General features: G+C 37.5%; 1 protein-coding gene across 3 annotated transcripts; it reads left to right on the forward strand.

The window, feature by feature from the left end:
• Positions 1-9,773: 9,773 nt before the first annotated feature.
• LOC141905933 (uncharacterized) lies at positions 9,774-22,021 on the forward strand. Of its 3 annotated transcripts, XM_074795043.1 has the most exons (9): positions 9,774-9,840; positions 11,098-11,340; positions 11,889-11,959; positions 12,215-12,361; positions 13,364-13,525; positions 14,363-14,590; positions 17,209-17,337; positions 19,379-19,496; positions 21,161-22,021. In XM_074795043.1, exons 5-9 carry the CDS (start codon positions 13,439-13,441, stop codon positions 21,322-21,324), a joined length of 726 nt encoding a protein of 241 aa, XP_074651144.1. In that variant the 5' UTR covers positions 9,774-9,840; positions 11,098-11,340; positions 11,889-11,959; positions 12,215-12,361; positions 13,364-13,438; the 3' UTR covers positions 21,325-22,021. The 3 variants fall into 3 exon arrangements, with proteins under 3 accessions (XP_074651144.1, XP_074651146.1, XP_074651145.1); XM_074795045.1 differs by lacking the exon at positions 11,889-11,959; XM_074795044.1 differs by lacking the exon at positions 9,774-9,840 and having other exon boundaries at positions 11,028-11,340.
• The last annotated feature ends 3,826 nt before the right edge of the window (positions 22,022-25,847 follow it).

Here is a 25,847-nt window from a genome sequence, read left to right on the forward strand (position 1 = left end):
CCAAACGGAAGATGGTACAAAGTGGCGGCGATAGATGAAACCGAAATGGAAAATGACGGATTGGGACTTATATCAGTCTGATTACGTGATTTGCTAAAACAAAATGGCGGCTTTTTGAATCGCTCATATATGAATCAGATAGCGAGAATTGACGTGTCCAGACTAATGTGAGTCATAATCTGTGATTTACGGTTGAGTTAACGCTCAAGGTCGTCCGGTAGATTTTAGGCTTTTCGGGGTGCACTTTAATCAAAGGATGACGATTCTTAGTGTTATTCTTGTCGCTGTTTAGACCCGGTAATTATGCGGGATTAATTCATAATAAATTACTATACGCAAATTCGAATGGTTAGGGGCTGAGTTATATTTCTGACAGAATTGAAAATTACGTTTATCAGCTATTAGTAGTTGAATCTGAAAGGAGTTATATTTTATGAAAAATTTTTGGATGGAAAGTGGAAAATTTTAATAATAATAATAAATATAGCTGCAAAGCAGCGATAACGGGTTTTCTGCACAGTCTTAGAATCCAGTTCAACGGTGGATTTCGACAAAGCATTTGATAAGGCACAACATCAGGCATTACTAACCAGGCTATTAGGAAACATCATTAATGATAGGTCACTCAAATGGCTCAGCAGTTATCTCTGAACGAAAACTTGTAGCCGAAATCAATGGTACGCCTCATCTTGGAATAAGTCAGTCTAACTAGTGGAGTCACGCAAGGTAGTATCCTAAGTTGTCTTCTGTTTAATGTCCTGACAAATGAAATACACAGTAATCCAACATATACCAGACCGAGTAAATTTCCAAATCGAACTTAACGCGCTGTTCGACCAAAAAACTTAATGTTCCAACCAGAAAATCTTGTTCGAATGAAAATAATTCTGTTTGATCGAACAATACGCTTTTTGCTTGAACCAAAAATTTTCTTCATTCTGACAGAAAATGTGTTTGAATAAAAAGCTATGTTATTGTTGAAATGAAAAATTTGGTTGAGCGAAAACAATTTTTATGAAAAAAATTCTGTTCGATTGAACGAAATACTTAATACTTTCGGTTCGGAGAAAAAACTTTTTTCAATATGATTGTTCGAACGAAACACTTAATGTTCTGACAAGAAAATTCTGTTCAAATTAAAACGATTCTGTTCAATTGAATGATTGTTCGAACGAAAAACCTTTCGTTTGGACAAAAAAAAGTTTGTTCAACTTTGTTCTAACGATTTTTTCAAATTGGTTCAATTGTATAGAATATTTTTGGTTCGAACAAAAAAAATTTTGTTCCGACGAAAGAACTTTCAAGCGAAAGGTCTTTTGAACGAAAAAAAAGATATTTCTGGTGCTCCGCAGTAACTTAAAGCCAGACGTAGGTTGTTCTTGTGACACGATGCGATCCTCGCGTTGCATCGCAAGTTTCGATGCAAGTCGCTTGCAATACGATTGTGTGCGACTAGTTTCTGCCAGTCGCTAGAGGGTGTCGGTTGGTTGTGACAGTCGTGTCGCGTCGCAGAAAGTAGAACACCTACGACTCCATGTGACTGGCGTTGCTGAAAGATGAGGACGCCAGTGATATGACGACTGAGTTTCAAGTCGTCAAAACGTCACGATATGTCGACATATTCATGTCGAATTGATGCGATATATCGACATAAATATGGCGACTTGTCGAGTTGGAACGCAACAACTCGAGGCCCTTTATCGCATCCGTAGATCTTTCATTAAGTAGGATCACTTGAATGATCGCTTTAATATCACTTTAAAAAAAAAAGAATCTGCCAAAATGACCTTAATATTCGACACTATATCTACGGAAGCGATAAGGGGCCTCGAGATGACGCGTTCCAACTCGACAAGTCGCCATATTATTGTCGACATACCGCGATGTATCGCGTCAAGTCGACATGAATATGTCGATATATCGTGACGTTTTGACGACATATTTCGTTTACTCAACCATTTTCCTCGCGACAAGTCGACATATTCCTGACGACTTGAAACTCAGTCGTCATATTACTGGCGTCCTCATCTTACATTTAGACATGTCTTCAAATGACGGCTTGTCCCGTGGAAAATGAGCAAATAAGCGAAATTTGTCGTGAAAACGTCACGATATGTAGACATATTCATGTGGACTTGACACGATATATCGCGATATATCGACATAAATATGGCGACTTGTCGAGTTTGAACATGACAACTCGAGGCCCTTTATCGCTTCCGTACTATATATCAGATAAACCAAAATAATCAATTGTCGCGGGCGATAAAACCAAAATAATCAATTGTCGCTGGCGATAAAACCAAAATATTGAATTGTCGCGGGCGACAAAACCAAAAAAATGAATTGTCGCGGGCGATAAAACCAAAATAATGAATTGTCGCGGGCGACAAAACCAAAATATTCAATTGTCGCGGGCAACAAAACCAAACTAATGAATTGTCGCGGGCGATAAAGCCAAAATAATGAATTGTCGCGGGCGATAAAACCAAAATATTGAAGTGTCGCAGGCGATAAAACCGCGACAAAAAGAGAAAAAAATTGTCGCGGGTGATAAAACCAAAATAATGAATTGTCGCGGGCGATAAAACCAAAATATTGAAGTGTCGCAGGCGATAAAACCGCGACAAAAAGAGAAAAAAATTGTCGCGGGTGATAAAACCAAAATAATGAATTGTCGCGGGCGATAAAACCAAAATATTCTATTGTCGGGGGCAACAAAACCAAAATAATCAATTGTCGCGGGCGATAAAACCAAAATAATCAATTGTCGCTGGCGATAAAACCAAAATATTGAATTGTCGCGGGCGACAAAACCAAAAAAATGAATTGTCGCGGGCGATAAAACCAAAATAATGAATTGTCGCGGGCGATAAAGCCAAAATAATGAATTGTCGCAGGCGACAAAACCAAAATATTCAATTGTCGCGGGCAACAAAACCAAAATAATCAATTGTCGCGGGCGATAAAACCAAAATAATCAATTGTCGCTGGCGATAAAACCAAAATATTGAATTGTCGGGGCGACAAAACCAAAAAAATGAATTGTCGCGGGCGATAAAACCAAAATAATGAATTGTCGCGGGCGACAAAACCAAAATATTCAATTGTCGGGGCGACAAAACCAAACTAATGAATTGTCGCGGGCGATAAAACCAAAATAATGAATTGTCGCGGGCGATAAAACCAAAATATTGAAGTGTCGCAGGCGATAAAACCGCGACAAAAAGAGAAAAAAATTGTCGCGGGCGATAAAACCAAAATAATGAATTGTCGCGGGCGATAAAACCAAAATATTGAATTGTCGTCGGCGACAAATCCAAAAAATGAATTGTCGCGGGGTATAAAACCAAAATCTTGAATTTTCGCCATTGTCGTGTGCGACAAAACCAAAATAATGAATTGTCGCGGGCGATAAAACCAAAATAATGAATTGTCGTGGGCGATAAAACCAAAATATTGAATTGTCGTGGGCGACAAAACCAAAATATTGTTTTGTCGCGGGTGACAAAACCAAATTAATGAATTGTCTCGGGCGATTAAACCAAAATAATGAATTGTCGCGGGCGATAAAACCAAAATAATGAATTGTCGCGGGCGATAAAACCAAAATATTGAATTGTCGCGGGCGACAAATCCAAAAAATGAATTGTCGTGGCAGAAAAACCAAAATCTTGAATTGTCGCGGGCAAAAGAACCAAACTAATGAATTGTTGCAGGCGATAAAACCAAAATAATGAAATGCGCGGGGGATAAAACCGCGACAAAAAAAATTGTCGCGGGCGATAAAACCAAAATAATGAATCGTCGCGGGCGATAAAACCAAAATAATGAATTGTCGCGGGCGATAAAACCAAAATATTGAATTGTCATGAGCGTCAAAACCAAAATATTTATTTGTCGCGGGTGACAAAACCAAATTAATGAATTGTCGCTGGCGACAAAACCAAAATTATTGTTTTGTCGCGTTATTTTAGTTTTGTCGTTTTGTCATAATGTCGCCCTCATTTGCATATACGTGTTTTTTTTACGCATGGCCCTTATCAGCCACCATACTAAAGCCTTAAGGTCGCGTAAAACTCGATAAACACTTCAAGCGACACAGCGAACGATCTCCTTTCCCCCACAGCGAACGCTTAACCTAGTAGAGGCTACTAGCCTATGTAGGCCTATGTATATGCGTAGGCCTAACATCCGGACAGATTGGTCGTAGGCCTATTGAATTCAACAACCCACCTAGATATCGTAAATTTTGTTTTGAAGTTCAATCCAATGAGTCCGTTAATAAACGCAACAATTGTACTGTGTTTGTTTGAGACAGTAAAGCTCAGTACCGGTAGGCTTTAAGCCGCGTCAAACTCGATAAACACTTCAAGCGACACAGCGAACGATCCCTTTCCCCCACAGCGAACGTTTACTCCGAATGTCAAGTGTGAGTCCAGCATACGGAAAGGATTATGTGTTATATACTTGTATTTAGTAAATACCTTGTGCATTTGACAATGATCGGTATGTACTGTAGGAAATATAGAGTATTGATGCTATTGATATAGAGGTTGTAGCCCGCGGCCGAATAAAGTAATATATTCTTTTATTTTGATACCTTGTCGACATAACAGCTTTTCTCCGCTATATCTCTTCGGCGTGTTTAGTTTAGGCCTACGATTCCTCGGTACACTAAAGATTTATCTTAGTAAATACTCGGTTAATTCGGTAAAGAAAAATAGGTATTGTTATACTAACTCCTTGAAACCCGCAGCCAAATTACTGGTAGTAATAAATTAATTTGTACTCGATTTGATTCTCATGATGAGGAGAAACTCGCAGCTGATCCCCGGAACGACGATGTAGTAACACACGTCGATTCGTCGATGTTTACGGCTCGACAGTGCTTTTAAAATCTAAAGTAGTAAATTTCCAGTGTATCGGTAATATGATTTGATGAGGAAAATGGGCTATTGTTAAAATCACTGTTTGAAGACCGCGACTGAATTTGAAGTCTGCGGCAATAAATTAGTTCATTTATACTTGAATTGATAATCGAAGTGACAGTCGGCCTGCGGGTTGATTTCGGGATGACGACTCGAAAAACATGTCGCCCCATTGAATGGGGCTAAATTTTCGATGTTTACGGCCCGACAGCGCTTTTGTAACGATGATTCGTGAAAAAACACGCGGGCTATTTGTAGATCTCAGTGAGCTGAACGATATTATATGGATTGTATATGAAACAGCGGTAAGGTAAAAAAGCCTATGTTCTTTTGGTAAAAATAGTGTGGAAGAAAATAATAATAATAATAATCACGCGGATATCAATAGGGTTTTCTGTGAAATAACAGAAAACCCTAATAATCAACAGAATTACAAGAGGGTTTCTGCGAAAGCAGCAGAAACCCTAATAAACAGATCGACATGATAAAGTTGGAAAGTATATTTAGCGGAAGTTTCATCAACCTTGGGTTTAATCTTTATGTATGACTGCGTATCATCAGCATGCAAATGAAAATCACACAGCTTCCAGGTGTTACGCAGATTCGATTCACACATCAAATTTATTGAACATAAGCTATTGCCTCTAGCTGTTCAGACAATAGTCCATGTGAACTATCATTTACATGGGTCGCCCACAAAAAGAAGGTGATTTGTGTATATGAATGAACTTCTTAATTCTACAAATTTCGTGTAAATTTTTTTGGAAAAATTGATCAGTGGGCTGCGCAGCTCCTTTGCCTGCTGCTATGGTTATAGGATGTATTTTTTTCTCGATTTTGCATGATAAAATTAACATAAATACCATAATCATAAATAGATCAAAATAGTGAAAAATAGATAAAGAATTAGAACGTTTATTACCGATTAGTTTTTGAATCTGACAGAGGATGGATTTTATGAAATTTTTCTGGCTGGGAAGGCGAAAGTAATATAATCACAAGGAATACAATAGGGTTCTGAGAGAAAATAACAAACCAGGCAACTATGTGACACTGTGGGTCCTTTGAAAACTTTCAAACTTTTTTCTCAGATTTGACTTATTTTTCTCTTCCCTTGAAACAATACATCAGCAATGCGGACATCTTTTAGGCTTTTGATTGGTCTGCAAAATTTCATCAGTTCGACTATATTCTAAGATGAGTATTCACTTAAATGCCCTGGCAGCCTCCTGCGCTCTCACCTGGCGGTAGCGGCCCTTTACTCACTCGGCAGATAGAGTCGCTTGTCAATACTGCGCCGGGAAAAAAAACTTTACAATAACTCTAGGACCTTTTCCATACATTGACCACCACAACAGTGATTGTATATAGATGATGTTGTTTGTTGTTAAATTGGCCCTATGTGCAATATCAAACTGGTTATTTGCCGCTACTGTAGTTTTTTGGAATTGAATCATCAGCCAGCCTCAGTTTACTGTGACACTATTATACGCCGGCATGCTCTCCGTGTAATGTTTGATGTGTACGTTTGTTAATGATCGGTTGATCTACCTATTATGCATTCGTAAGGAAAAATTGTTCTATTTTTGTTTTCATTAATCAGCAATAGGGCCTAATAGTATGAATTCATGCAAGAAAAACTGCAGTCAGTCGAGATGCCCCTTCCAGTTGTACATCGTTAATATGAATCTTGAAGGCGAAAGTGCCGAAATTGTTGTATTAAATGGGTTTTCGTATTGTATCCAAATCTTGATTCGTATGAATATCTTAGCTGGGACATGCTGGAAAAAAACGGAATAAACAAATTTCGTCTTTAACAGAATCGCATTGATGAGGTTTAACAATACAATTAGCATAGGCTAAATTATTCGGCAGAAAAATGAAATTCATTTTCAGCATATATGAAAATCAAACTTTTAAGTTAAATTGACCTCAGGTCTTTTGTTGTCCAAACCAACATTGTCATTGAACATTTGCTTGCAGGTGTAAAACATTAACCACTTAATACCTTACCACCTTACCTCCCAATGCTTCAAGGCCCATGGGCCTCTTATTGTTGGTATATTTCTTGTTTCTCTGTGTTCGACTAACTAAACACTGAAGTGCATACAAAATCTGTTTCTTGCTTAGAGGTTGTTATTGTGTGTGCAAGCCTTGGGTTTTTCTTAAACATTACTAACTGTTCTAAACAAATTGTTTACCATGTTTTATGTTGAAGGTGGGTGACCATTCATGGCAATCGATGAAGAAACACTTTTCAGTATATATCATGAATAACCTGTCATCATATGCCATTTGTAGCAACTGGCGAAATCTGCTTCTGCTTAGGAGCCCATGTGAGTAGATAAATTATGAGTAGAGCTGGCTCTAACCTGGGTTTTTTGTAACCCCTATTTTATACAAAAGCCAGGTTTCTTTAGTTTAGCGTCTACCCTACACACACAAACCTTATAATCAATTCGGTTAATAAATTATGGAACATAATGGATTGGTCAAATATAGGATTACCTTCTGGGAGAAAACAACAAAACAGGCAACTATCTGACGCTATCGGTCCTTCAACATATTTCTAACTTTTTCTCGTGATTGGACTTATTTTTCTCTTGCGGCCATATTTTAGACTTTTTAGCGAGATTTGATGAGAAAGTGGAGAGTCTGGACCTAGGAATTTCTTCTGATCAGGGAAAGGAATAACTGTGTCAGTACGTCTTACTAGAACAGTCCTTATACTAATGAAAATGAGCACCAATCAGAGAGTTAAGTCTCCTCTCTGATTGGGTATGCTACCAGTGTTCACATAAACTGGCATCAATGTCTACTGATTTATTTCAGGGTTTTATTTAGAACTGAAAATCAAGTACATTGTATTCAAAATTTGATCTGAATTCATGGAATCTAGAATGATTCAGTTTGTGGGGGAGCGTAAAAGGGTAAAATAGCTTTTTAGTCCACTTGGGACTTTAGTCCCAGCGGGCTATTGCGTTCACTTTTCGTCCGTCGTCCGTCTGTCCGTCCGTAGAGGGAATCCAGTTATTTTGGGAAGTTTTGAAGACGCTTCAAGGTAACGTCTGGATATTTGGGTTACACATGTATCTACCCTAGACACATCTTCAGCCGAAAAACTGCCCCTGTCAGAATCAAGATGGCCGACTGGCAGCCATTGTTGTTCGCCAAAATCAGCACTTTTTACACATTTTTGAACTTTCGAGGTCATTGGGTTTTGAATATGGTCACCAGGGGGCGTTGAATAGTAGAATGACTTAGTATTTCCATATTAAATTGGTAACGAGGCATATTTTGTTATCACAATCAATTACAAAATCGTAGCTGCTGACAGGTTCTATGATTGTGGTGAGTTTCAAGGTCATTGGTTTTTGTAAATGGTCACCAGGGGGCGTTGAATGTTGAAATTGTTAGATTGTTGAGCATTTGAAACCACTTCCCAAGTGGGCATGGTGTCCCTGGACCCCTAGTTCATGAAATCGAATGACTCGGACATGTCACGGTTTGATTGCAACTTTATATCAATTTTGTTCAACAAAAAAAATCAAATCTGATTCAATTATATTGAGATTAAAACAAATCATATTCAGTCTAAATTGTGGCAAATTGTTGAGAATGAAGAAATAACAAATTGATCTAAAACAGTTGCTCTAATAACTGCCAGGATCTTGTTTGGATGTCTGTGATTTGGTAATAAGCCACGCATTTGATTGCAAATTTAATTAGATTTTATTCATTTGAAAACATCAAATCCAAGTGAATTTTATTCAGTATGAATTGTTGCAAATGGTTTAAGAGGATAGAAAATACTGATTGATGTGAAGTTTTTATTCCTACCAATTTAAAAAAACATGATGATTGATTTGTATGAATTGGATTAAAACAGAGCCACTACCTACGAATTGCATCATATCATGAATAGCAAATACTAACAGGCTGGCCATTGTACTCCCTGGGGCTTCTGTTGACAGATGGGTACGAATTTCTGAAATATATCAAAATGATCTTGTTTAGATGCACTTTTTGTCCATTTATGTTTATTATGAACGATGCATCTGATCTTGTTAAAAATGTTAGGAATGATTCTGCTAAAGCTAATGTATCTTTTTCAGCAAATGATGAAGATGAAACCTCAGAGGAAAACACAGTAGATGGCGATGATGATGCTATGAGAAATGAGTCTTATGATAGCCAATTCGACAACCTGGTTGATCGAATCATCACCCCCAGCAAAATCAAGGTACTGATGATTCGGATGATTTTGTCACTGCGAGATTAATCTTTTACCCTTCTATTTAGAAAATCTTTGTTTCATTAAATTCTCCAGGTTTTTCACATGAAAACAGGGTGGGCAATGCAGACGGAAACCCTATTTATTGTTTTTAACTCATGGAGGTTTTCCAAGACGGCTGCCACAGTCATTTCGGTGTGTGAAATGACCATTTTGGAGCTTGTTCCCGCCCTACAGTCCAAAGTTTCAGACCAATTATCTTATTACTTGATCGGTGGTTTCAGGATGGAAGGAGGATGAGCCCTATTGTGTTTGACAATTATGCATTCTCTATATGACTAACTGGCCTAGGGGAATTCATTATGTAGGCCTATGTCTGGTTTATTGTTGATAGGTGGTATTTGGGATAAAGATTGTAATTTTTTTGTAAATTGAAAACTGCTGATACTAGGAAAAAGTGGTCGACAAAACACATTATGGTTAAAGGGTAAAAATTGAAGGAATCTTTTATTGTTGATTCAAAATAAGAATAATCGAAGCACTCAGGAGGCTGGTGTGACTAGAAGAACTCTGAAGGCAGGCACTAGCTCCTCACAACTGAAGGTGAAGAAACATTTGCCAAAAGTATCTCTAGAGCAACTTGTTGAAGAATTAGAAAGTGACGAAAACATTTTGGTAGGTTATTAAAGGTTAGCAAAATCCAAGTGCAGGACTGTCCGAAGCTCCATGGCTACCTTAGTTGTGGCTGCACCACTATTTCAGCTGATTGTAAGATTCTTTGGTCAATGTTATTTTTTCACCGTGGTTTATCATTTTCTGATTTTTTGGAAAATGTATTCAATCTACGACGATTTATTGTGTCACACCACACCACGGAATCACACCACATGTTCGTACACAATAGCCTATAACACACACCTTCATACCCTGCAACAAAGTGCCATCCCTCATCTGTTCGTGGACACAATCTTGTCCGGAGATCTCCTCCTAAACTACTGGCTTTCTCTTCTTAACACATATGTTTGTCTGGATATGCAGTTGTACATGTGCGCTTTATTTTGTAATTGGATCGAAGATGACCGACTGGCGGCCATATTTGTTGGATGCTTAATACATGAAAAAGATGATGTCTGATTAATTTCTAAATGAAGCAGATGTGATAATGAAAATGTGTTGCAGATATGTAGTTGGAGCTAAGCCCCTTTGCAAAATCTCAAGGTCACGTGATATTCCATGTGTCCACCAGGGGTTACTCAATACATGAAAAAGTGATGACTTCAGATCACTTTGTTAATGAAACATTGGTGGGAATTGGTACACGTGAGATTTCCACCCTATTGAAAATGGAGGTTATGGGCCATCGAATAGTCAATCTCGGTTAATCCGTATTACTAGGGACTGAGCTTTTTAGTACGGATTATGTGATATACGGATAACAGATAACTCGTAATTGATACGAATTAACTATTACCCATATAAGTAATTATTTAAGTGCACAATCCGTATAATAGCTGGTTTAGTTATCTCTCAAACCGTGGATGACTACTACAGTAGAACTACGTTCTAACAATCCATTGGGGGAATAAAAAGTTCATTGTATCCGATGGTGCATTAGATCCATTTGATATCATTTATACATGAAAAGAAAACACCCTTGGTGTGATGAAACACAAACCAACTGGTTTCAGTAGAGTAGGACTATTTGAAGCCATCCTGTCTAGTACAGATAACCCACAGGCCATGTACTTGAGGGCTATTCATCAAAGGACTTTTGTTGATTGACAGATAGTAGCATATGTACTGAATATTTAGTGAAGCTTGAGATTATTACATTGATGGATTAACTTCGGTGTTTTCTGGAGTTTCTCATATTTCCTACTGACCACATTAACCTCATTAGATTACAGATGTTTACACTTTTTTCACTTCAAGTGTATGTTCCCAACAGCTGATACAGCTGATATGGATTACGCATAAGGATTTACATATAAATTGGACAACAGGACCATGCATTTGTCTACGGAATAAGTGAAAATACGGATTATGGAGTATGAATTAGACACAGAATTTTATAGGGAATAACGTCGTGTTTCGTATGGTCGTATTTTGACAGAGTCCGCGTAATGACTCTGGAGACCTGTTCCTGAGAAGAATACTGTAAAACACTCCAGTTAGGTAATAATTTATATTCAAAGTTTGGTATATTTTTGCGAAAATTGGTTTCATCCGGAAAATACCATTATTGAATTTGACACTGTAGTTAACTAGACGCGGCACCTTGAGAAGTCCCTCCTGTAATGATTTTATTTTTGAAAAGTAAGACCCCGAAATCTGTATAATTTTACGTGATAATGAGGGTGCTTTTAGATGGAAAAATGAAATTTTGAAGTTTCAGCGTATATACTTTTCAATGTACATGTAATTTGCATTTTGCCAGTTAATTAGATGGCTTCATACTGGTTGTCACTGCATTTAATTCTGACCTGTAAGCCACTTCAGAAATGAAATAACAATATACAAAACAGCAAATAAATTTTCATTTTTGATATTTATCACTCAAAACTTTGGCCATAAGTTTTAATTCTTAGATATAATGTAGCTGGAAAGCACTGGTTAAAAGAAAAGTTTATTTTTCGAATCGCAACTCTTGAAATTCCAAATAGTTTTGAATTCTGAATTATATTTAAGCCCAAATTGTGACGTGCATATTTTTTCCATATTAGTACATACTAGTTCTATTGGTCTACTGGTTAGCACGCTTGCCTTCTGGGGACGAGACCCAGGATGATCCCTGGTGAGTGAACGTTATTTCACTGTCACTTCTCATAATCATTACACAAAAATGACATCATTTCCGTCATAATCAGTGGAATTCTCCAATGATTGGGATTCCTTGGAAGGGTGTGGAATTTGTAAGGGTCCTTCATTACTGCTGGAGTGGACCAGAGTTCAGTTTCTTGAGAATCATCATTGGTTTGGCTCAACTGCAATTGAATGAAGCTTGTAGGCCTATAGCTTAAAAGATATATTCTTTATTTCATTTCATAAGTTGAGTAAGAACCGCAACACAGTGGGTGATCATCCATCTACAAGCACTCCAAAGAGAAGTACACGCATCTCTCGTCTGAATAGAAGAAAACCATCAGCACGAAAGTCCCCACTGGAAGTAGTTGAAGACAGGCGACAAGACATATCAGTAAGTAAACAAACTGTATATGGCTGTTGCGATTGACTTCTACTCAGGCAACCCCAAATATAATTCATTTCAATGCGCACTCAATCTTGGATGACCTAATATGTCAAAAACAAAAGGGTCATCCTCATTCAATTATGGAACCATAGATCAAGTAATATGAAAATTGGTCTCAAACTGTAGACTGTAGAGTAACAACAAAAAATTAATTTCAATTATAGTTAATGAAGAATTTATCTTAAAGCTTCAGTGCCACATTTTCTTAGATATTTTATATTGATCGAAGTCTCTCAACCCTTAGCATTAATAGATAACTATTCGTGTGCTACATTCCAGTATAGAATTATTGCCTGGTGCAACATCTCTTTTGCATTGCCAAATTATCGATGTACATTGGAAAAAATACATGTAGGTAACTAGAAAACGTTACAGAAAAAGTCTGAAATTCTCAACCTAAACAGACATCTACGTGTGCGCTACATTTAGGTACGAAATTGTTGCCAGGTGCAAAATATCTCTCACAGCATGAAATTTATTAATCAATATATCAAATAGTATTCATTAAATTGATCGCATAAAATTGAAATATGTATTAAGAAATCTCAATCTAGTTCTTCAAGTGCAGTTAGCTATGATTCTTTAAATGTAGTGTTGGTACCTAATACAGGTTAGTTAAATGGATGGGGATATAATAAGTAGTGGACGTGTTGATATCAAATGGCTTATGGAAAAAATCTCTGCGTGGCTCAAACCAAAATGAATGAAATGAACAGTTAGCAATGCGGGGGACTAGGTCTATGATAATTGCATTTCATTTTTAAATCGTTGGGCCCCGGAATGTTGATCCATTTCGGAAGTTACTAAAGAAAGCTAAATAAACAGGGTACTTGAACTTTTGAGGGTCTTATGGAAGTCTCATAAGACAACTCTGAATCCACCACTAGTAACTTGTGATTCTGTTTCATAAGCATTTCAAATTTATGGCACGTTTTGATTTTTTATAAGGTGGATAGGAAAAATGGTAGCCCGGAGTCTCATCGTCCAACTTCAAGTAGCAGTACTGCAAATGTAGGCGCGCAAATGCAAGGAAGAAAAGTCAAGAAAGTTCGAAAGTCTGAGAAGCAAGCTGTTCAAGTAATCGAAATTGAAAGTGAAGACAATATTTCAGTAAGTAGAGTTACACTTCTGTGGTTAATGCATCTCTTTTTCATAATTGTCGTGCTAAAAAAAATTTAACGGGACTAAAAATAGTGACAAGTTATGTAATGTAATGATAGACTTATCCGATGATGATTTAAAGATAAAGTGTAGCCGATTTTTCAAAAATGATTTCTCTGTGATAAATATCAGCCAGAAGTTCACGCTGGCTTGAATTCAGCATGAAGCCCTATCATGTCATCATCAGCTACCCTGTACATGAGTGTCAAATGAACTAAGCGATGTGAAAACATCACTCGTTACAACTAGAATTTCTCAAGAATGATTATTATGTATTTATGTAACACATTATCTATCATTAAAAACAAAAGGTATGTTAGGCTACACTTGATCTTAAAGCAAGGTTGTCGGTATATAACCATTACCGCATGTAGCAATTGTGATAAAGTCTTGTTCATGGACGTGGCATGGCAAGGGTGGATCCAGGGCCCTATCTCAAGGGATTCCAAATTGTGTAAGGCCGCTCACTATTATGGGGAGGACACTTTCTATGTCAAATCACAGCAAAAAGGGCACTTAACATCAAACTTGTGGTTTTCAAGGGCACTAACTACGCCAAATCATGCCAAATGAGGGCACTTTTACGTCAAATCCATGGATTTAGGGGCATCTCCAAGGGGCACAGACAAAGCTTGACGGTATTCCAGAACCCTCAGAACCCCCTCCCCCCTGGATCCGCCCCTCCATGGGTCTGCAAATAAAGGCAGTAAAGATGAATGGCAATAAACTCAGTTACTGGTATTTGTGGAGTGTGTTTATAGGTGATGTCTTAATGATTATTTGCAGTATTCTGCGAGCATTTACACTGACACTACATATGTTCCCAGCCCTGGTGACCAAAACATGAATTTAAGTTCGAACAACGGTGCAAAAATTGGAAGTAGTACATCGATCTGCAGAAAAAAAAATGACTCTGAATGGAAACAACTGGCAAGAAATAAACAGATGTTAAAGCCAAACAAATTTAAAGTAACAAATGATAATGTGGAAAATAGGGTTTCTTCAACTAAAGTGGTAAGCCTCATGTTATCATTGTTAACAAGATTTACCATTAGACTATTCATGGAATTTGCAGGTTCCAATTTGAACCCTCATTTATGTCATGTGTCAGTTGAATCCATAATACCTATGTATTTAGCTAGGGGGAATGGGTGAATTCCTTCCAGATCCAATATTTCATAGGTATGGCTGATTGTATACCAACAATCGGGAATCAAAATAGATACCAGTAATCCAATAGTATGCGTGCAAACTAGGCAACCCCAACATTTTCTATTCCAAACAATTTTACGTTTTTACTCGAATGACAAAATAAGGAGCGGGAGATAAAATGAGAGCAACCATATGATAGATTGAAAAGCCGATTGACAATGCTTTTTAGCCCACTTGGGACGGGCTATTGCATTCACTTTTCGTCCGTCCGTTCGGACATTAGTCCGTTGGTCTGTAGACGGAAATCAGTTATTTTGGGAAGTTTTGAAAACGCTTCAAGGTAATGTCTTGATATTTGGTGTATGCATGTATCTACCCTAGACACATCTTCAGCCCCAAAACTCGCCCTGTCAGATTCAAGATGGCCGACTGGCAGCCATTGTTGTTCGCCAAAATCAGCACTTTTTACACGTTTTTGAACTTTTTGAGGGAAATTTTGAAGACGCCTTGTTCAATACCTTGATCTTTGTACATATTTGAACCTCCCCAGGGCCCATCAGCATAAGAAAAATTGGATTGATCGGACTCAAGATGGTCGTCCTAGGACCTTTTAGTGCCCAAAAATGTCAATTTCTACCCAAATTCTGAGTCCTGTAGCTTCCTACTGGTTTGCCATTTCTCATTGCAACTGCTGATGGGTATTCTTTGGAAAGGGATCTTTCATACCTGAGACAGGTATTTTTAAGCAGCCAACTATGACGCAATTGCCGGCCATCTTGGTGTCATCAGTACTCATTCGTAGGTGGGAAAAAGTTTTTTCGACATTATATTGATACCTAAGCATATTTTGTTACTACAATGAATTAAAAAGTTGTAGCTTATAACGTGTTCTATGATTGTGGTGAGTTTCAAGGTCATTATGTTTGGTATATCACACCAGGGGGCGTTCAATAATACAATATCTTAGTATTTCCTTATTATATTTGATCCAATACATATTTTGTTACCACAATCAATTGCAAAGTTGTAGCTCATGACATCGTCTATGATTGTGGTGCGTTTTAAGGAAATTAGCTATTCTATATGGTCACCAGGGGGCGTTGAATAGTAGAATAACCTAGTATTTTCTTATTATATTGGTACCTAGGCATATTTTGCTACCATGATCAATTGCAAAGTTGTAGTTCATGACATGTTCTATGATTGTGGTGAGTTACAAGGTTATTGGGTTTTGAATATGGTCACCAGGGGGCATTGAATAGTAGAATAACTTAGTATTTCCATATTAAATTGGTAATGAGGCATATTTTATTATCACAATCAATTACAAAATCGTAGCTGCTGACATGTTCTATGATTGTGGTGAGTTTCAAGGTCATTGGTTTTTGGTTCGAAGAATGAGAACCTAAGCTATCATCAAGTTGCAGTAATGAAGTCACGTGACAGGATCGGAAGATTTTTTTTCAGATTGCGTGATACGCCTCAATGAAATAGGTCCACAGACGTAAATTCGCTTGTCTTAAGAAAATTATAATTATCATGATAAAAATATCTAAATAAATATTAAATAATATCATTTTTTGAAAGCATGCTTAATGAGCGCCGATTTAGCGGTTAAACAAATCATAACATCTACTCGTGCATAAATACACCATCAATGCTGCGCCTGTTGTAAGCGTTAGTACCCGTACGTACAGCCTTACACACGACACCGACACCGGCCTCCCCTTCAAAAGTTATGAACAAAATATTAGAAACATTTTTGATCCGATTTACACCAAATAAACCTTTAAAGCAAGGTATTTAGCATCGGATATTGTGCCGAAAATTCCAGATTGATACACAACAGTTTTTCAAGTAAGCGCATTTTTAGTGTAAACCAATAATGTTGATTGACAGGCAGGCTCAGCTGCGTGCCTGATTTTATCGATGATGTCAGATGTAAACAATAACATTACCACGTGCGCAATGCAAATGGCAAACAAATTGAATTTTTTAAAGCAAACTTCTCTAACGGAATATTAATTTCTTATTTATAATTTATACATCAGACTTTGCTTCTTCGAACCTCAGTCCTTTTGTTGTATATGGTCACCAGGGGGGCGTTGAATATTGAAATCGTTAGATTGTTGAGCATTTGAAACCACTTCCCAAGTGGGCATGGTGTCCCTGGACCCCTAGTTTGCATATCGGTAGCCTACGTGACAGATTTTTACTTCACACCAGTTTGGCGAGCCACTGGACCATTGGTCCTTTATCTTGACTGGCTGCTGGTCTCTATTCTTAATTAATATTTTCATGATTATTTAAGCTTTTGAAAAACATTACCAAATTATGAAAAATGCAATCCTGAATTCTCCAAAGAAAATCTATCGGAGAATCTATTGTTATATGTCGAAGATCACAAGGGCGAATGCACATCATGACGTAATGGAGTCGGCGTTCCCATTTGCTCATATTTTTTTGGTTTGACATTGCAGGAGATTAATACTTGGGATAAAGAGGCCGTTAGTAGTATTTCCAGTAATGATGATTTTGATGTTGATGTTGACAAGGTTTTAGTGGCGCCGGAAGAAAATGATGAGGTGTATTTCATGAGGAGAATCCAGGTAAAAGCCATAAAAATGGACGTATAAGTCTACCCGGTATATAAGATGTGGTGGATTTTTAAGCCTAAAATTCATGATTTAAACATATATTTACCATATAAGTCAAGTACGTTCTCCAGAATGATCACCTTTATCGCTAATGACAGTCAAAGCTCATTATAACGCAAGCCATGGGACCGTATGAATTTTGGCAGTTTAACAAACGGCGAGGTATAACGAAATGACGATCCTGAAAGGTGACAGTATACACAACATGACTATTATCATCAAACATCAACATGCATTTTCTTACAGCTAATGAATGCTTACCGTATGTGAATTTAGATTAAATAAATATTCTAAATGATTTTATACTAGTAGGCCTATTCAAGAATTTATTTTCTTAAATTGAACAGGAGGAATGCGCATATCGTTTCATAGCACTTGCTTTACTGCGACTGACTATCATGGAAACAGGTTCCTAGAAGGGACCTAATCATCGTATATAACCAACATGTTTACCCGGTAAACAATATCAAGTCACAAGCAATAACAAAAAATACCTTGCTGTGGATTCATCAGAATTCCTAATCTTTGGCAAAATCAGAATCCAGTATTAGACATCAGTTTATCTAAAGTAAGGAAGTGTTAAGCTCTTCACGTTTTTCATTTTGATAACAGAAAAAAGATTATACAGTAGATATGTGACACTGCTGTCCACAAAATGTATCGATTATCAACACAGCAGATGGGAAAATTCATTGATGGATTTCGGTATTGAAAATATCATTTTTCCGTAAAAGTATAGGGGGGGGGGGGTGATGATGGTCTCACTCAACTGGTCCGGCGTGAATGGTAATCGGGCGAACCGTAAAAGCATTCAGCGCCTGTTTTACTAATCGTGGCGTATTGCATTGCAACACTGATTTTGTATCTACTACGATGTGTATGTATGTTATCGATCAGTTGCAGAAAGGCGTGCTGTTGCAGACACGCGCGCTGCAACAGTAGTAATGTATATAGGCCTACTACTGTTGAACGTCTTCAGATATTGTACACTGTTTGATGATTTTTAGTGAGCATTCATCGGCACAATTTAACTGCAATAATTCAGGGCTCCACCCGTAATGCATGAGAGATGCTGATTGTCATCGAATGAGGATGTGCCACATTCGAAATAGCCATTACCTTCCAAAATATAATAGTCGTTCATGGGCTCAAGGTCACTCTAAATGCTCGGAAAAGGCTTTTAATTTCTAAGATTTTCTTGGGGGAGGGCACAAGGAAATTCTTGGCGATAGGTGAATTTGGTGGTATTACGGTTGGCGGTATAACAAGCTTTGACTGTATTTTATTGACTTAATAGTGTCACAACTTAGTTTGTTTTGATTGACAATGTAAACTTTCACACAAAAGCACACGCCAATCAGATTGCTGCTTTGTGACCAATACGCAATAGCGATCAATAGCGAACAGTTACAGCAGTATTAAATACTGCATGTAGTGTATTCCGGTAATGTATATAATAGTCACCCTTTGCTAAGCTCTATACACTGCTATGCATGTATGAATGTATTGTTTCGTACAACGTTAGAATTAGAAAGTTTTTTGGATGAAATAATCTTTATTTAATCAGCTCAACTTTCCATTTCGTAAGCAGTGGTAAACCACATATTGCAATTAATGTGTAAGTACACCAGAAAAATGTGATACCGGCAACACCAGATTCAGGTCATTCGTACTGAAAGTCAGTCCATTTTCAATGAAATTTGAACTTGATTTGAACTTGGCTTTCAAGTCCAAAAATTATCAAACTAGACATTGAATAGATATAAGATTCTCTTTCTTGCTAATAATAATAATAATACTCACTGTATGGTATAAACTTCACTGAAAATTCACTGTTGTTCAGAAAATATGACTCAATTTCAATTTGAATGTAGAAGAAAATTATCTCTCAGTAGCGTTGCTGGTATCCCATTGAATATTGCAATTGTCAGACTATCAAGCATTCACTAAATAGGCATGGTGTCCCTCGACCCCCAGTTATTTCTCATTTCAGGAAGTTCAGCAACTGGATATGAAACTTTCACAGCATCAAATATTCCAACTCCTCTGGCAATTTAGCAATAATTTTGATGACGTGATTTGTTACATAAAACATGGATATGGCAAGGATGGTGAGTAATGAGTCTTGGAAAACATCGTATCGACAATAACGGCCTTGAATATCTGCCATTCTCGTATATCGTAGCAAAATATCCGGTCCCAATGTAATGCATTTCTTTTGAAATCCTATTATGTATAACCTTCTTGTCGAGGACTGCTTCGGTGAAAACCAATGAAAATCAGCAAAATGTAGCGTGATCATAAGGCTCAAATCTGTTGGAAATGAAATTTATAATGCATGTATCGTTAAAAAGTTCTTGAGCCGATTTCCCAATTTGACCTCTAGGGGGTGCTGTAGAGGTGGTACTTGTAAATGCTACTTGTCCTACAATCATTATCCGATCTTGACCAAGCGTGGTGTGTAGATACTATGGGCAAAGGGCTAAAAAGTTATAGAGCCGTTTTCCAGATTTGAATACTAGGGTGGGCTATACAGGTGGTCCTTGTAAACCTAACCATAAAAGAGCGGATCTGTATCAGCCGATAGGCTGCTTGTAATTACTAAAATTTTGGAGCTTTATTGGTCTATTGGTGGGGCAGTGTGTACTGCTGTGCATGGAAAAAATTAGTGATATCGCTTCATATGTGTATATTTATACGTAATGCGTGGTTTAGTCTGGGATTTAGTTTTGTACTGTTTTAAAAATTGAAGAAACAACAACTTCATTAAAATTCAAATTGATTGTATTACTGTAGAAATCCCACGATAAGACCAGGCTTTCTTACTAGTTCAGATTTATAATTCTCTTGGACCATCTGGAATTCTAGGAACTCGTATTTCATTAGTCCCCTTACTCGCCATAAATTGTACTTGTTATATATGTATTCAAGTGGAAGAGTTATTTATATACAGACAGCTAGTACATGAGGGTATGCAAAAATACCCAGATTCTTTGCCATCATTCCGGTTTTTCATATGACTGATAATGTATCCTAGATAATGTGCCCTGACAGAAGTGTCTCGTATCGAGTAAGGTAAACATAAACAAGACAACATTCTTTTTCTGTGCACATGTATAGTTACGTAAATAATAATAATGTGTCTTATATAGCGCTAAATCCAGCCAGGCTGCTCAGAGCGCTTAACGTTTTCGGTATTATTACCCCGGCCAATTCTCTAACATGTATCAGTCATCTCTCCCTGGGGAGAAGTAACACCGAGCTGCTAACAAGCGCTCAGGAGTCATCTATCAGGCCAGGTACCCATTTACTCCTGGGTGGAGAGATACAAACATACATACATAATTGTCCTGACAGCGACGGAACCGACTGAAAATCCAGTGACAATAACGAACAGTTGCAATGAAATAATAGAACTAACTTTATTTGGGCGGTTGGGTTTTCACTTATTTATAAAAAAAGTCATGTGACCTAGAGACGACCGTGACGACTACAAATGCGTCATGCACAATAATTCTTATCAGTACTCACGAACTGTCGTGCCAATAATACAGATCTGGTAGGTTATGTAGTATAAAACCAAATAGCAAGAGAAGACAATCATTGGATGGTGTGAAAATAACCTGCCCAAAAAACTAAATTACATCATCAAATGAAATGGCCCACTGGGGCTACCTTGCTACGGAATAGCTGTTTTCTCAGAATATTTGATTGATTTAACGAAACTGTTTGGATATACATTAATATCGCAATGAATTCAATTTCTCATTCACAGGTTCACTGCCTTGGAATTCGAAAGATGATGAAGTGTTATTGACACAATCACGAGAAAAGTTGCAAAATCTTGTTGACAAATATTGTTTGAATAACGTGATCAACAGGGCTGCATTTTTGGACAAGATGGACGAATTGAAAGCTGCTGATAGTAGTGCTCAATGATCATTTTTCAAAAAGAATTTCTTTTGCATTTATAAGTTGTTTTAGACCCACTGTTTCAGGGGCAGATTCAGTTATTCTTCATGAGAAATTTTGAGTACTCCAGGGCACAGATCCAGGGGAGTGCTTGAGCAGTAGCATCGCCTGTGTACATCCATACATTCAGGCCGGCAGGCGTGCAGATGTTGTTCCCGCTCTATAGTCTTCAATTTTTGATTGATTTTCTTGTGACTTGGTACGTTTGTGGGGGGAGGATGAACCCTATTGTTTTTGACGTACAGTTAACCCTGATATACCGCCCTCCCATTTTCCGCCACCCGGCAGTATATGGGGCTTGACCGTATATAGGTTATCCAAGATGGCCGCCAGTCATTTTGGTATGAACTAGCCATTTTGGAACTTATTCCCTCTCAACAGTCTACAGTGCTGTATTGATTTTCTTGTCACTTGGTTCATGGATTGAAGGCATAAGGAGGATGAACTCTACTGTTTTTGATGTATTTAAGTCATCCAAGATAGCCACCAGTTATTTGGGTGTCTTAAATAGCCAATTTACTTGCCAATAGTCAATAGCTTGTTACTGCTTTAAGGTGTAGAATTCGGACAGATTTTTTTCACTTTCAAACAGTGGTTTATAATGGGAGGATGAGCCCTTTTATGTTTTACATATACAGTGTGTCCCAGAAAATGGTTTCTCTGAAATGAATAAATATTTATAATTTAATCTGTATCAATAAATAAATTTTTGTGATTACTTATCCATCACAAAAATTTATCTATTCATATAGACTAACCGGTATGAATATTTATTCATTTTGGAGGAACCATTTTGGAAAAAGTGTGAATTACTTGGATCATCATTAGATACAGAAACAGATATTAATAGAAGGAAATTATTAATTTAAGCGTAGAACGTAAACTCGGTACTTTCAATGCATATCTAAGCAGTAGTGTGTCGCTATTTCGCCGTTTACTTGGATATCGATATCCAAAAGTTGAATGTTGAACTCTACAGTCAAACACAAGCACTGCATGCCGTGGAGTGTCCTGTTCGGCTGGGGTTTCTTTGCCAAATGGGGATCCTTTCGTGAGATATGTGGTTTCCTTAGATCCTCATGGTATTGTAACAAAAACTTCGCTCTTAACATGTATATTTCAATATCTTTTATTCTCGACTATATTTATATGTAAAATGTCAAGGCCTTCTAAAACACGTCTTGCCCATGCAAGAACTCCAGCTCGATCCCCTTCGTCCCTCTGATCTTTCCCCAATATCTGGAGGGTCATGTGATGCAACCACTATCTGGTTTCCATCACCGCCCACACAGATCCTGCATATTTGAACCCTCACATCCTGGTCATCACATTCCTGTGACCACCAGTAATCCCTCCTTATAATTGCTTTACTTAATAACTATATAACAGGAGCAAAGTGATAGCTAAACGACGTTTGACCTGGTTTGGACATTTGATGCGCCTTCATCCTCCGACGCCTGTGCGCCCGGCTTTAGCTGAAGCGTTGTGATACACGAAGAAATATCAAGGCCGACCACAGTCCACCTGGTTGTCGATACTTCGTGAAGATCTAGCCCTTGTAGACATTCAATTTGTTTTTGGTTTACCTTTGGAAGCGATATTGAAGTTGGCATTTTATGTAAAATCACGGTACGTTTTTTTATGTGAGCATTTGTTTCATTTGTTCTCAGCCTAAACGACGTATGCGATTGAAGATGTGGCAAACCTCCCCCTGATGACATGGTCAACTTAGTTAAAATTCGCCGAAAAACTGTTTTTGGTGGGGAAATTCTTAGCTCTTGCGTATAAAATTGCGTCGTCTCTATGAGCGAATGTGATTGTCTGTTTTGGGGATATATGGGGAATTCCGGAGCTACTAAAATAATTATGGGAAAGCCATAATGGCGAACGTTTCATTGGACCAGGTGCTGTACGCTCACGAATTCCAAATGCTCATTGCTGGTGAGAATATAATTATTTCACTCATCCACCATAGGTATTGTTTCTTTTTAATACCCGGTGATCGTTTTGAGTGACATTGAAGTGTAAGCGAACATTCGAGGTCTGAATATTTTAGTGGTAAAATCCAGGATTTAAAAGGATACACTTACATACGCCGATTGGTGACACCATATGAATTTTATTGAATATCTATTCATTTTTTTGTACCCTATGAAATTATGGACGTGGACCATAAACAAATCTATATTTTAGGCCTTATTTGACTACAAAATAATTCTTTGAGAAAGATAAAATACAATATAAACTTAAAGAACTTGAAGTCACGAATTAAATAGATTTTTCATGAACAATGCCTTTGCTCCAAACAACCTCTAGCTTTCTCAAGGTAAACCACACTTTGCCTATGGGCAATTTATTAAGTTGACTCAAAGCGAAAGGCTTACTTTCCTGGAGGAACTTACTGTTGACCGCGATAGTTGGAGGTCCCTTGTACATCACCCCATGACGCAGCGGTGTTGGTTTTGTCATAGAAGAAAAAGGAGAAACCATTCTCTGGGACACACTGTATAGGTCATTGAAAGCAACTAAATTTCTGTGTGAAATAGGCATTATGGATCTCGTTATTGCTCTACAATCTATAGCTTTTACTGTTTTTTTTTGTATGACTTTGTGTATTCAAGGCAGGAGGAGGATAATCCCTAGTGATTTGATGCATATATGTTATCCAAGATGGCTGCCGCAGTCATTGAACCCCAGACGAAACTTAGTGATAAGATTATGTGCCCTATTACAACTTTGCATTCTATACATGACTCTCCACTCTGGCTGAGGGGTATTCTTTACATACATGTATGTCTAGTTCAACGCTCCTACTTTAAGTACAAGGTGCCTTGAATGTATAGGATGTTCATGCAGTACCTAAAAATGCTCAGAATGCATGAAAATGAGTCTTAATTTTAAACATTTTTGGGGATGACCAACAAAGCATCCCCCTTAAGATAAGTAAAAAATCTTGTTATAAGGCAATAACTGTGAAGCGAAAGCGAAATTATTTTGTAAAATTCTGGAAAGGGGTCATAAGGGCACTGCCCTTTTAAATGCAATACTGGTAATTCGCCTTAAAATTTTGAAAGACCCTGAGATCTTACCCATTGTTTGTTAATTTCTTACATTTCTAAGAATGTGTGGTAAACATCTTTTTTTCTGAAGAAAGTAGAAATACTGAGTGATTAATTGTCGTTTGTAATGAGTTCATATATTTTGTAAATAAAGTCAAGTATTCATTAATTCTATAATTCTTTTCAGTTATACTTAGGAACAATACATTGGATTTTAAGAAAAATCAACTACACTTGCAAATCTGGGAGGCAATCAACTGTAAAAATCTAAAGCCTACCAATAACTACGCCACAACATTATTAAATATGCCGGTGCAGAATTCATCTTGCACGCTGGGAAATTTGTCCCTTACATTATCTATGCTGATATCTATCGAGCATGTTTGATATTTTTGTTGCAATGCGATGATTATTCGAAATGTTGCATAGCTCAGTGTACTTGTTGCCAGATTTATGCAGCAATCAATCTGTTCCCTGTACCTACCCCCTCTGTACCAGACAATCGACAGACTATCACCATCCTTGATCAACCACCATCCTTGATCAACTGATTATCAATGTCAAGACTTCGCCAGAAGCACCAAGCTTTGCCGCATGGTTCCCACAGAACAGGAAATTGGGAAAAACGTGGGAATTTTGAAATGATAACTACCAGCTTGGAAATATTTGGGAATTTGAGAAATTTTCCTCAAATCAGGGAAAATCATTGGGAAATTCTTTACATTCCACGTATTGTATTTGCCAAGGGCAATTTTCTTCAGCGGTTTCCCTTGAAAATCACCTTTATCAACCAGTCGCCACTTAAATGTTGACTAGTATGATGATACATGTTCATTCCCGTATAGGAAAATTGAAAAATCACCCATGATATACTTGGGAATTTTTAATCCATGTAACTGTGGAACCATGTCGCCGGGATGCCAAGGCTGGTCACAAACAAAAGCCTAATCACCAACGCTCGGATTAAGCTTGAAATACAAGTCAGTATTCAATATTGGATTTTGAACAATGAACAACATGTATTTGAAAGAAATATGGTTAAGGAATAAGAAATTTTCAACTAAAATCAATGTAAAATTTACTGTACTGTAGTTATCACGTGTTAAACAGTTCCATGATCCAATTCAATTCAAAAATTTTATGAAAAGATATCACAAACAGATCAACCTTTCAATTCATTTGCATTACTAACAAGAATGTCGCTGAAACGCCCGAGTGTAAAATACACCCCGAGTGTATGTCGACCTATTTCTGAAGGCAGAAAATGAAAAATACAAAATTGACCTTTGACCTACAGGGCTCGAAATCTAATCAGTCACGGTCTCTAGGGTAACCCATCCAATAAATTTCACAAAGTTATCTTATACCGTTTATGAATTAAGAGCCCGGAAATGAAAAATACAAAATAGCTCCTGGTGACCTTGACCTTCA

The sequence above is a fragment of the Tubulanus polymorphus genome, chromosome 5, assembly GCF_964204645.1.
Source record: "Tubulanus polymorphus chromosome 5, tnTubPoly1.2, whole genome shotgun sequence".
NCBI lineage: Eukaryota > Metazoa > Nemertea > Palaeonemertea > Tubulaniformes > Tubulanidae > Tubulanus > Tubulanus polymorphus.

What these genes read in the sequence shown, in the direction of transcription:
- LOC141905933 (XM_074795043.1), top strand. Translation starts at nt 13,439, where the DNA reads ATGCAAGGAAGAAAAGTCAAGAAAGTTCGAAAGTCTGAGAAGCAAGCT. An exon ending in GGGTTTCTTCAACTAAAGTG is followed by an intron (nt 14,591 to 17,208) that starts GTAAGCCTCATG and finishes TTGACATTGCAG; the next exon opens with GAGATTAATACTTGGGATAA. An exon ending in ATTTCATGAGGAGAATCCAG is followed by an intron (nt 17,338 to 19,378) that starts GTAAAAGCCATA and finishes TTCTCATTTCAG; the next exon opens with GAAGTTCAGCAACTGGATAT.